Here is a 12,200-nt window from a genome sequence, read left to right on the forward strand (position 1 = left end):
GACAGACCCCCAACAGCTCGAGATCTTTTAATGAAAATGCATGTTATATTGATGAAATGGAGTCTGAAATTCAAAAATATTATTTGTTGAAGTAAGTGAAGAATTGTATTGCTGACTTCTAGATTGGAGATTAAGAATAAAAAACGAAATTAATTTGTTTTCAGTACATTAGAGAATATTGAGGAATATATGCCTGTCAATAAAATGAGGCAAAACAAAAGTCAAATGCATGTTGTTTGGGTCTGTGACAAACCTTTGAAGTCATAGAGTTCCAGTTGGAGCTATTGTCAAATGATGGGTCAATAATGTTATAGATTACACGTGGCATTGTTAAACCTTGTATTCTGTATGAAGTGTATAAATAGTACTTTATACACCTCAAAAATATGCATGTCTAAATACACAGACACATACATACACATGTAATGTGTAATAATTGTATTTTTTACACTTGATCTTAGCCAAAAGGCCGAGAAGCGATATAATTGTATTTTTTGAACTGGGCTTTTTTGTTTTTGTGTTTTAGGAAGAGAAAATAAGAACCTTTCTCCCAGGTTTCAGAGTGATTTTCCCTCTTATCATTCTTTTTTTTAAAAAAGATTTATTTATTTATTGTATGTAAGTACACTGTAGCTATCTTCAGACACTTTTTCTTCTCTCTCTCCAGTCTGCTCGCTCCAACCCAAAAATTTATTTATTTATTTATTTAATGTAAGTACACTGTAGCTGTCTTCAGATACCTCAAAAGAGGGCATCAGCTCTCATTACGGATGGTTGTGAGTCACCATGTGGTTGCTGGGATTTGAACTCAGGACCTTCAGAAGAGCAGTCAGTGCTCTTAACCACTGAGCCATCTCTCCAGCCCTCCCTCTATCATTCTTATAAGTCACACTTTCTTCTCAACCCCATCCAGCAGTTACATGGGAATTACAGTCCTAGGAGAGCACTGTTAGAACCAGGGAAGGGACTGTCAGGGAGCTGCAAGAACCACTGTGGATGTATGGATCTACCAGGGTCTACAGAGCATGCTCAAAAGATGCCAGCAAGGGCTGGTGAGATGGCTCAGTGGGTAAGAGCACCCGACTGCTCTTCCGAAGGTCCGGAATTCAAATCCCAGCAACCACATGGTGGCTCATAACCATCCATAACAAGATCTGACTCCCTCTTCTGGAGTGTCTGAAGACAGCTACAGTGTACTTACATATAATAAATAAATAAATCTTTAAAAAAAAAAGATGCCAGCAAGCCTGAACACCCCGTGGGGCACAGTGGCCTATTTCCATCCAGACTTTGGTTTTTGGTTAGGAACTTCTGTTATACATGCAAATAAATGTAAAGGGGCAGAAACTGTCTCTAATTCCAACTAAAGACAAGAGCCAGAGAGTTCCTGGAACAGTTCCTTTAATAAGAAAGCTATTTGAAGGTAGACTATACCCAGTGGTTTTTTTGCTTATGATAGATTCTTTTCTTTTATTAGCACATATTCTTTGTGCCATTTTCATACATGTATATCCCACACCTTCATTATTTCTAAACACATGCATGCACACGCTTGCACATACATGCCCACACATGTACATACACACACACACTCACACAGAGCCATTACCTTTTCTCAAAATATAATATTTACTTGTGCTTTTCAGAATGTTAAGAAAGCAAAGGGTACCAGCTGTTTTCTGCTCACTGTCTTTGCAGCCACACCTCTGTTAACATTCAAAAGAGTAGCCAAGTAACTAGACATTAGAGTTCTGTAAGGCTAGAGATTCTGAATTGTTCAGCAGCATCCTACGCTGGGATCAAAATCTCCATGAGGTCATCCCTTTCCTGTGGTTTCTTCAGGCAGGGGTGGGATGGATGTCTGTATATTGTGCGCACACTTGCCCGTGAGATGCATCTAGCTGCGGACTCGTTGGGATGCGTTTCACAGGGTGACTGGGCTCCCTACGGTGTTTTTAGTCTAGGTGTGTTCAACTTAATACCTTGCCAGCGCTGCCTTGTTCTTCCTCCTGAGTGGACACTCCACTCGTTTCCAGTCTTTGAGCGGTATTTGTCAGATCCTCCTGTGCACATCCTTGCCTGTATCTGGATGGACACGTGAGGTCATCTCCGAGGTCATCTTCGGTAGGGAGATACTGAGGAAGAGCGGTGCTGCATTAATAGGTCCCCTGCCAGCCTCTTCCTTCTTCTCTTCGGATACCAACTGTGCAGATCATCATCTGTTAACATTTTACCCTGGGCTGTGGGCGCAGCTCAGGGCAGAGCGCTTTGTTGGTGTGCACGAGAACTGGGGGAGAACCAGGGGAGAACCAGGGCTCCACTCTGAGCACTGAAAAACAAACACCCATTCTGCTAGGTAGGGAGAGACTCTATTGCCTAGGGATGTGGTGGGGTGGGTGTGGTGTGGAATAAATGTGTGTGCACATGTATACATACAGATGTGTGATTGGGGACTAGCGGTCAACAGTAGATGTCTTCCACAGTCACTCTTCACTGTGTGTGTGTGTGTGTGTGTGTGTGTGTGTGTGTGTGTGTACACATTTCCTTTCTAGGTTTCCCCTCCAAAAAATCCCATCCCCCCTCTCCCCCTGCTCACCAACCCACCCACTCCCACTTCCCGGTCCTGGCATTCCCCTACACTGGGGCATCGATCTGTCACAGGACCAAAGGCGCCTCCTCCCATTGATGACCGACAAGGCCATCTTCTGCTACATCTGCAGCTGGAGCCATGAGTCTCTCCATGTGTACTTGTTGGTTGGTGGGTTAGTCCCTGGGAGCTCTGGGGTTACTGGTTGGTTCATATTGTTGTTCTCCCTATGGGGCTGCAAACCCCTTCAGCTCCTTGGGTCCTTTTTCTAGCTCCTCCATTGCAGACCATGTGCTCAGTCCAAAGGTAGGTTGTGAGCACCCACTTCTGTATTTGTCAGGCTCTGGCAGAGCCTCTCAGGAGACAGCTACACTAGGCTCCTGTCTGCAAGCACTTGTTGGCATCCACAATAGTGTTGGAGTTTGGTGACTGAATATGGGATGGATCCCCAGCTGGGGCAGTCTCTGGATGGCCTTTCCTTCGGTCTCTGCTCCACACTTTGTCTCTGTATCTCCTCCCATGGGTATTTTGCAGGTTGTGGTGGCACACACCAGTAGGATTTGCTAAAGGGGCAGAGCCGGGAGGATCACGAGTTTGAGGCCAGCCTGGGTCTCACTATAGTTTTTGAGACAGGGTCTGTAACTGAGCCTGGAGTCCACTGCCTCAGGTGGCTGGCCGGCCAGCGCACTCTGCAGATTCTGCAGATCTCCCTTCCCCCGGCCCCCCGTCTCCACTCACTCCCCTGTGTTGGAGTTACACACATGCACTAACTACCATGTGTGGCTTCTATGTGGCTGCTGGGGACCCAAATCCAGGTCTTCACACTTCCATACTGTACCAACTGAGGCTTCTGCTTAGCCCCAAGGTGTGCATTTTTTAATTCTGAGTGTGAACCTCTTTCCATACGTTTTTTTTTTTCTTCATTTCTGTTTATTTTTCTGTACTATGGAGCTCCGCCCTTAGTCCCTTCTGATGGAACTTGATCCACAAGTTAAAGGCATTTTTCCCTCTTTTTACTTTGTGATTTATATTCATGGAAAAGGCTTTCACTTAAAATAAATATATAGTTCTCCGCCTTTTAAAGTGCTAGGCCTTAGGTCCCATTCGGGGAAAGTAGCTCTTCCCATCCCAAAGGTATAGACACAGATAAAGGTGGCTTTCAGTTTGTAAACGTGTGATCTGCGGGAGTGTATTTGGAGATAGAAATTAGGCAGCTATCAGGTGAGTTAGCCCGTGGCATGAATATTATTCATGATCATTTTTTTCAGACTAATATGGAATGCCAGCTTTCTCATGAGTTCCCATATACCTGAGTCTGCTTCTGGATATCTGGTTATGTTTTTTAATGGACTCATTTTCCATTCCTGAGTGGTTTTAATTGATGTAGCGTCATGATAGTTTGGCTGGTAATAGCCACGGATGCTCTGGTTTCTTTCTTTCTTCTTTTTTCCAAGTGTTTTTTTAAAACAAACAAACAAACAAGAAAACTCTTCCCCTGTTTGTCTTTCCAGGCAAATGTTAGAATTATTTTAGTCTGACGATGATTAAGTGACTATGTGAGATCGACCAGGGAATATGTGAGAATACTTCATGTTTCCCTCGAGGTCTTAAGAAATAAATGTATTCACGGGTGATGTTATATGAGTAGGAGTGATTTAGCCAACTGAATAAAAACATTCTTATCAGGGTGACTGTCCCCAGATGCAGATGGCACAGGGGAAGATGGCTGAAAGCAATTCTTTTTTTTCTTTTCTTTTTTTTTTTTCCCCCTTTTTAAAAATTTTGCTTTGAATGGAGAGGAGAAGAGGTGGGTTGGTGGGAAGTGTGGTTTACATCAGAGGTGTTCCAGAGAAGCAAAAATCACTTAGTACTGTGGAATAATAAAACCTGAATATTTAATCCCTCTTTTTTCAAGTAACTAGTCACATTCAAATGAACTTTTTTTTTTTTCCTGCTGGAGGAAAAATGGCAGAAACCATATTCAAATGCAAGTCCTAAAAGCCGCGCAAGGCGTTTTTAAGTTCGTATGTAAATGGGAATGGAAGTGCAAAACAGATTATCCGTCAGGAGTCCAGCCATCACGGGCCTAACTTGTGCATTTGTACATGGTCTCTATGGCGCCTTCGCACTTGACACTGTTCCATCATGCTCTCTGGCGAGGTGCACTTAGCGCTAACTCCCCCCCCCCCCCCCGGGGTCTGCTCCAGTGTGTGCGTCTCATCAGGACTGAAGTGTCTAAAAGGAGGACAAGGCCTTCTGAAATCTTCAGCAAGGACTCAAAACATGACCCTTGTTAGATTGGGTGACCAGATAGAGTACGAGATACTCATTGGACTGTTTGAAACTCGGATTTCACAGAGCTGTGAACTGTTGTTGTTGTTGTTGTTGTTGTTTATTTTTTTGGTTTTGGTTTTTTATTTGGTGTGTGTGTGTGTGTGTGTGTGTGTGTGTGTGTGTGTGTGTGTGTGCACGCACAAGTTCAAATGCATAAGGAGGCCAGGGGTGGTGACTTTGGTTGTCATTTTGTAGGTGCTGTCCCATGTGTATATGCATGTGCCCGTCTGTCTGCCTGTCTGTTTGTCTGAGCCTGAAACTCCAGTAGGCTAGGCTGCCAGCCCAGCAGGCCCCAGGAACCCACCCCTCTCTGCTTTCCCAGTGCTGAAATTGCAAGTGTCCATCATCAGCATAGACCTGCTCACCTGGGTGCTAAGCATCTCCTTTGCCCCATTTGGAATGGCATTGGTAGTGGTGGCAGCAACTTGGTTTGAGATAGACCCAAACTCACACTGTAGTGCAGGTTGGCCTCAAAATCACTATGTAGCCAAGGCTGGACTCGGATTCCCGTCTGCTTCCCATGTGCTGAGATTACAGGCATGCCCCAGCACACCCCAGCTAAACAATATGACGTCACATTGGATTTCAGACATGTAATTGTTTTGTCAGTATGTTTATGTTCCAAACACTACATGCTAAAGATTTAGCATAAGTGTGTCCCAAAGAGCACATGAGATATACTTACACATTTAAAATGTGTATTTATCTGGAAGTCAAATTTGTTAGGTACTCAATCTAGCAATCAGGTTTTCAGATCAGTTAGATTTCTCCAGTTTCAGTAAACTGATTCTTTGACCTAAGACCTCAAGAGAAAAAAACAAAAATCCTCTCCTTGCTTAGGTGTTTCAAAGGACAGATCAGAAAGCTTGAGGTGGGGGTCATTTAATTTAGGGGGAAATCCAGAGTTCTTACATCAGGCATAAAGCGTAGGTACCACATGCACACTGTGGCTGTGTGGGTCTGAAGAGCTCACACTGTGTGTTCTAACAAAGTCCCTCGTGATGCCACCTACCATGCCAGGACATGATATTGAGAGCATCGGGGTGGGCCAGGACACCCCTCCCTGTGAGGAAGGGACTTCTGCAAGGGTACCGCTAACTCGAGAGATGCTAAAGCATACGGGGTGAGACACATTGACTAATCCGAATTTCTGTCTTTCTCACCACAGGTGCCGGCCAGCCTACAACACTGTGATAAGGCCGGGAGCTTCAGGGTCCCTGAGGAATTTTCTACTAAGAGTGTCCCTTGGCAATCGCTTTATTAAACCCCAAGTCCAGGGGCTTCTTGGCATTCACCTAATTTCTGGAAGACTCTCCTACAAGGTGGTAGCTGCTCTTTTGTATTGCGGCACAATGTTTGTGCTTCTGGTTGGGGGGGAGGGGCTGATTTTTTTCTTCTTCTTCTTCTTCTGCATTTGCACAGTGTATACAAAAGCATAATGCATTGTGATGACCCTGAAGAGTTAACAAATGGTTTTAGCACGGGCAGAGCGGCTTCTTGTTGAAAAGGTGTTACTCTCTTGTCTGAGAAAGAGCAGAAGGTGCAATAACCCTGTTGTGTTTTCGTGTTTCTAGAAATTAAACACGTTATGTTTACAGAATTGAGCTGCAGGAAGTGCAAGACATGCCAACTTAAGAGCATAAAGTGAATGCATTTCTCAATACCCCAGCGAGTTCTGACTCTGAACTATAACTTGGTGTTTATTGTTTTAGGGTTTTTTTTTTTAATGCAAAGACACTAGTCTGATAATATATACTGTATTCCCAAAAACATTGGTGTTACTTACCTTTGGGGGCAGAAGTCCAACCAATAAATTATCACACTGTTAGTAGTAGATTTTGTGTACCCTGGAAGTCATATCATTAATATGGGTTGGTCCCATCAAAGGAAGAGAACCCTTGCGATGTCCCTAGACTTCTGCCCGGCAACACGGCGCAAGGGTAGGAAAAAACAGGAAGGAAACAGATCAGCCATTATCTTCAAACGTATTATGAAATCTATGAGGAAGTATAATATACAAGGACAGTATGGCAGTGGTAGCCTTGACGCTTGGGTTGCTTGTTCTCTCCGAGCACTGGGGTAGGGATTGTCAATGAGGGGCTTGATGTGAGGATGTGGGTATTAGGCATGGAGGACAATCCGGTTTTTAGGAACAAGCACATCTTGTGTTTGCCTGCAAGTTCTCCTTGAGGGCCTAAACCCCAGGTATCCAAAGAAAAGCATTCAGTCCATCCAAACAGAACCCAGATGGTATGCTGTGACAAGCCCGCAACCTGATCTGCAAGTGGCAGCCGCTGCCCGTTCCCAGGGACCTGTGTGCGCATTGGTGCCCCTGACCGCTCCTGCGGACCTGTGTGCGCCTTCATTCCCCCGCATCACCTTCTTTATTCTCAAGAATTCTGGACCTGACTCGCTGAGTTCGGAAAGGGATTCCTGCAGAAGCCTGATTTATTCAGTGCCCTGTGGGATAAGTTTCAGCCGGACATGAAAGGAATGCAGTGGTTAAAGCATCATGACTTAGCTTCCAGGTCAATTTCCTTAAGACTGGGGAACGAAGAACTATTTATTCTGCCTTAAAGGGATGGCAACTGGGCGGAGATGACGTCAGGCGAATGTAGACTATGGGTACACTCCTAGTAGGCTAATGTAGCATAGAAAGAGAGCAGGTAGGTGTTTTTCTGTTATGTAAGCAATAACTTTTTCTGTGTCTTATGGAGTATGACTAGCAATTATTTATTTCCATGCTAGACGGTTCTTTGCATGTGGGTTCCTTATAGGTGCAGGCATCTCGGCCAATGGAGGTCCACTGGCCACTTTGTCATTTGGACGAGCTGTTACTGGATTGAAATTCACACATCATTTCACTAAAAATTGTGCCTTAGAAAAACGCAAAGCTGTTGCACACAGTGACGAACGGCAGATTCGGAACACCAAAGGGAGACAGAGTTACTCCCTAGTTCCCACGGCTTCTCTTGGAGGTGTTTGCTGCTTTACGAGGAGGAAAAAAAATGAATAAAAGATTTTAAAAGACAAATAAAAAAAAAGGAAAAATTTAAAAAGAAAAAGTTTTGAAAATGTACAGATCAAGTCCAATATTTTGATGAAGCACCTGCATGTTTTATTAACTATTTTAATAAATGTGGATGTTTACACTTTGCATGATACTAACAGAGTACTTTATGAGAAACGATGCACAAAACATGTACAATGCGGTCATTCATAAGCAACTTTTATAGAATCCTTTTTACATGCGCAAGGCCATCCATTATGTCAGGAGCACATGAGCACTACACATTCTTCTGGCTTCACAAAGCCATTTATACATATTTCTTAGTGAGACTCATTGTACGTGTATCGAAGCTAGACTGGAGTCAAGAGAAATAAAACCCCACTCCCCGAGTGCGGAACGTGCTTTCCCGTAATGAACACTAGTCACCAGCCTGGAATAATCTCCAACATCTTCTAAATTCTAATTGCCAACCGTTTCTATTTCTATTTGATTTATATTTCATTTAGAGGCAGTTACATGGCAACTTCGGCAGACTCGATCTTGTCGTTTCCCACTGCAGCATAAAAGACTATGATCTATTTCTCTTCAAATAATCTTTGAGATCCCAGGGAGAAAAAAAAATGCTCTGTTGTGTGGAGCTATAATGTAAACGTGTTTGTTTAAAAACCAGACGAGGCAAGAGAGTGATTTATTGGTCCTACGGGACTGACTGGCTGATTCTCTCCTCTCGGGCTCCCAACGCTTCTTTCCCAAGGACAGAAATGGGTGACTCTGCCTCTCACTAGCAAACTTTCATGGCATCTGTCCCTCTTTCCATGTAGCGTCATTAACACGATACATATGCTAGTTACCAGTACATGGCATAAGATTCGGTGAGCTGAAATGATCCGCCTCTTGATGTGAGTCCATCCAAAGAGATGCTCCTGTTCTGGGTGGGCGACTTTCTGTATCGGTTACACTAACTTTCATTTACAATATTTATTCTAAAAATGCCTCTGAGAAATAGTTTAAAAAAATTAAAAATGAAAAGTTGTCTAAGATGCAACAGCTTTTATAGTAAATGTACATTTATAAATAAAAGACTCAAATTGACTTGGTATTGCTTGTTTACTTCTGGAGGGGTGGGGTAATTCTTCTTGGGAAGCAGAAAGCCTCAGGGGCTACACTGTCAAATGATGGCAGAAATGTGCGCTCAAGGTCTTCTGTTGATGAGAAATCAGATCTACCAGCCTGTATGTGGGGTTGCTGTGGAGTTGCCTCACAAGGGAAGGTTTTAACTAATTGAAATTAGACACACAGTGACCAAGAGAGATCATTCAGGCGCATATGGAAGCTTCCAGAAATAACCAAGTAATGATCAGTACTGAACACTGGCCAGGATCAAACACTGCTAGCCTGTTGAGGTCAGCATGTGCTACCATTTGCCCCTGTGCTTCCTCTGTGGTCCCTGCTCACGGTCTACACAGTTGGCCCCACAAAGGGTCTTTTCCTCAGTTGCCCTGCGGACTGGACCAGAGAAGATGCTGTGAGGTAGTGATGCCCATTGGCACACCGCGCGCGCGCACACACACACACACACACACACACCACGCATGCATGCACACACCTTTTCTTTTTTTCTTTTTTTCTTTTTTTCTTTTTTTTTTTTTTTTTTTTGGTTTTTCGAGACAGGGTTTCTCTGTGTAGCCCTGGCTGTCCTGGAACTCACTCTGTAGACCAGGCTGGCCTCGAACTCAGAAATCTACCTGCCTCTGCCTCCCGACCTTTCTAAAGCATTTGTGTACTTGGCCTTGTACTCAGTCCTATGTTTTTACTGGATGGCAACAGCAAGCAAATCCCTTGAAACTTGCTTCGGGTACAATATTCTACTTGCTACTAATGTTTGTGTGGGGTTCTGCTTTTTTTTATATATATATATATATATATATATACAAAGTTTGGTGGGCAGTTGTTGCTACCATGGGAAACAAGTGTTTTTCCTTTTATAGAAGAATGTTCAGAGTTACCAGAGTAACAATACTAATTGTTGGGACTGCCCGGCAGCTCACCTCTGGTTGATGGGCTCTGCTGGTTTCTGCCGCTCACATCTGACGGTAACTCCAGTTCTAGGCGGTCTGAGGCCCTCTGCTGGCCTATGCAATCACCTGCCCCCTTATGCATGTACCTACACAGAGGCATACACATAGTTAAAAAGAAAACTAAATCTTTAAAACATAATTGCCGTAATGAAAGCCCTGTCACTAAAATTCATTTCAGAACCAACAAGTGTTACTCTGTGAAATCGAGGAAGAATATTTTTATTGAAATGAAAAGCATTTATCTCTGCTATATTGAATTAGTTTTCTTTCGATTTAGGTTCTAAGGAGTAAATTTTTTTTAGCCCTAATCTAGACGACAAAGCTTCACTCCCCCACTCTTTGGTATTATCCAAGGTATTAGTTAAAAAACTAGAATGGCTCAGTGAGCTCAAAATTCAGTGAAAATGTCGAGCACTGTGCAGGAGAACCGGAGCACACTGAACACCATTCTGTCGGAAGAAATCAGCAGCTCCCAACGGCACCCTCTTGCTTGCCTGTGGAATGTCTAGCTTGTAAAAGTGAGCAATTCTATACTCCCTCTAGCACAATGGCCTCCCAAATTACAGAACTTGAGAGCCAAAGAGACGGTTCAGTGGTCCGTTTGCTGCTGAAACAGATGACCTGAGATCAATCCCAGGGACACATTTTATGTCCATAAAAATGCACGGAGGCATGCATGCATGCACATGCACGCACATGCGCACACATGCTTATATGCACAAAAATAAGTCAATGTTTAGAAAAAAGCTTTTTAATCCAAAATTATGGAGCTCAAAAGTATATATGCCATATGTGTGTGTATATATATATATATATATATATATATATATATATACATTTTATACATTCCATAGGTCTGTATATACATGTGTGTGTACATTACATAGGTGTGTATACAAACAAGCGGTGTTCAGTTTGCTCCAGTTCTCCTGCACAGTGCTTGGCATTTTCATTGAATTTTGAGCTCACTGAGCCATTTTCTTCTCAGGAAATTAGTTTTCAGCCCATAACTTTTCTCTTTGCTGTATTGGATGATACTAACTTGCTGTAATACGAATAATTTATTTTGACAAATTATCTACCTATGTGGATGTTTGAGCTAATAGGCCCATGCAGCACCGACAGTGCCGAGAGCTCCAACAGGGTTGGAGAGCCGACCACTGTGTTGTTTCTGGGGTTACTACTCTCTGAGCACTGCATTTGGGGTCCAGACCAAGTGTACCTTTCCCCTAAATAGTTTCACATTTGCTTATGAGTGGCTTCAAGGGACTCAGGAAACAAGATTTTTTTTTTTCTTCCCTAAATCTGTTTGGCACTATTTTAGCAGCTGGACTGTTTCAAATGTGATTTTATTTCTGATTTTTATTTTTATTTCTATCATGTTCCAAGATAGCTCTATGTCTCCCTGTGTTTTATAGGGGAGAACCTGGACTCTAAGATGAGTTAGGTGTTGTGTCTCAGGTATTTTACAGAAGTGTCTTAATATTTTATAGAAGTGTGTATTTTACCAGTTCTCCCCCAGTCAAGGTGGTCAGAATAAATCCCTGTTAACTGTTCCAGAGTCCCAGGAAACAGTCATATGTGTTTCAGGCATACATATGTTCAATAATGTCCTCATAGCACTACTAGCATATATATGAGAAAAAAAAAAAAACATAAAAAGCGAGTGAAGAAAAGATCGTGCTCAGGAAAATGGGGACTACAATAGTAAGACCCCCCCAATGATGTACATACATTTCACTCAGAGGCACAGAGCAAAATGCTGTAGTCTCTAGAGACATGCAACACACAAAACACAAGAAAATCAAGAAGAAGGAAGACCAACGTGTGGAAACTTCATTCCTCCTTAGAATAGGGAACAAAATACCCATGGAAGGGGTTACAGAGACAAAGTTTGGAGCTAAGATGAAAGGATGGACCATCCAGAGACTACCCCATCCAGGGATCCATCCCCAAATCAGCCACCAAACGCAGACAATATTGCACATGCCAGCAAGATTTTGCTGAAAGGATCCTGATATAGCTGTCTCGTGTGAGGCTATGCCAGTGCCTGGCAAATACAGAAGTAGATGCTAACAGTCATCTATTGGATGGAACACAGGGTTCCCAATGGAGGAGCTAGAGAAAGTACCCAAGGAGCTGAAGGGGTCTGCAACCCTATAGGTGGAACAACAATATGAACTAACCAGTA

General features: G+C 43.1%; 1 protein-coding gene and 1 pseudogene across 6 annotated transcripts in view; one reads left to right on the forward strand and one right to left on the reverse strand.

The window, feature by feature from the left end:
• Limch1 (LIM and calponin homology domains 1) overlaps positions 1-9,020 on the forward strand; it is a 315,834-nt gene extending 306,814 nt beyond the window's left edge. For 4 of the 6 annotated variants that reach the window (XM_021210511.2, XM_029545188.1, XM_029545189.1 and 1 more), the window contains one exon: positions 6,090-9,006. In XM_021210511.2, coding sequence (XP_021066170.1) covers positions 6,090-6,115 — 26 coding nt within the window. In that variant the 3' untranslated portion in view covers positions 6,116-9,006. Of the gene's footprint in view, positions 1-6,089 lie in introns of all 6 variants that reach the window. The other 2 variants (XM_021210512.2, XM_021210515.2) reach the window with 1 other exon arrangement.
• On the reverse strand, positions 342-481 carry LOC115065307 (annotated as a pseudogene).
• Positions 9,021-12,200: the final 3,180 nt, after the last annotated feature.

This window comes from Mus pahari, chromosome 13 (genome assembly GCF_900095145.1).
Source record: "Mus pahari chromosome 13, PAHARI_EIJ_v1.1, whole genome shotgun sequence".
NCBI classification, from domain to species: domain Eukaryota; kingdom Metazoa; phylum Chordata; class Mammalia; order Rodentia; family Muridae; genus Mus; species Mus pahari.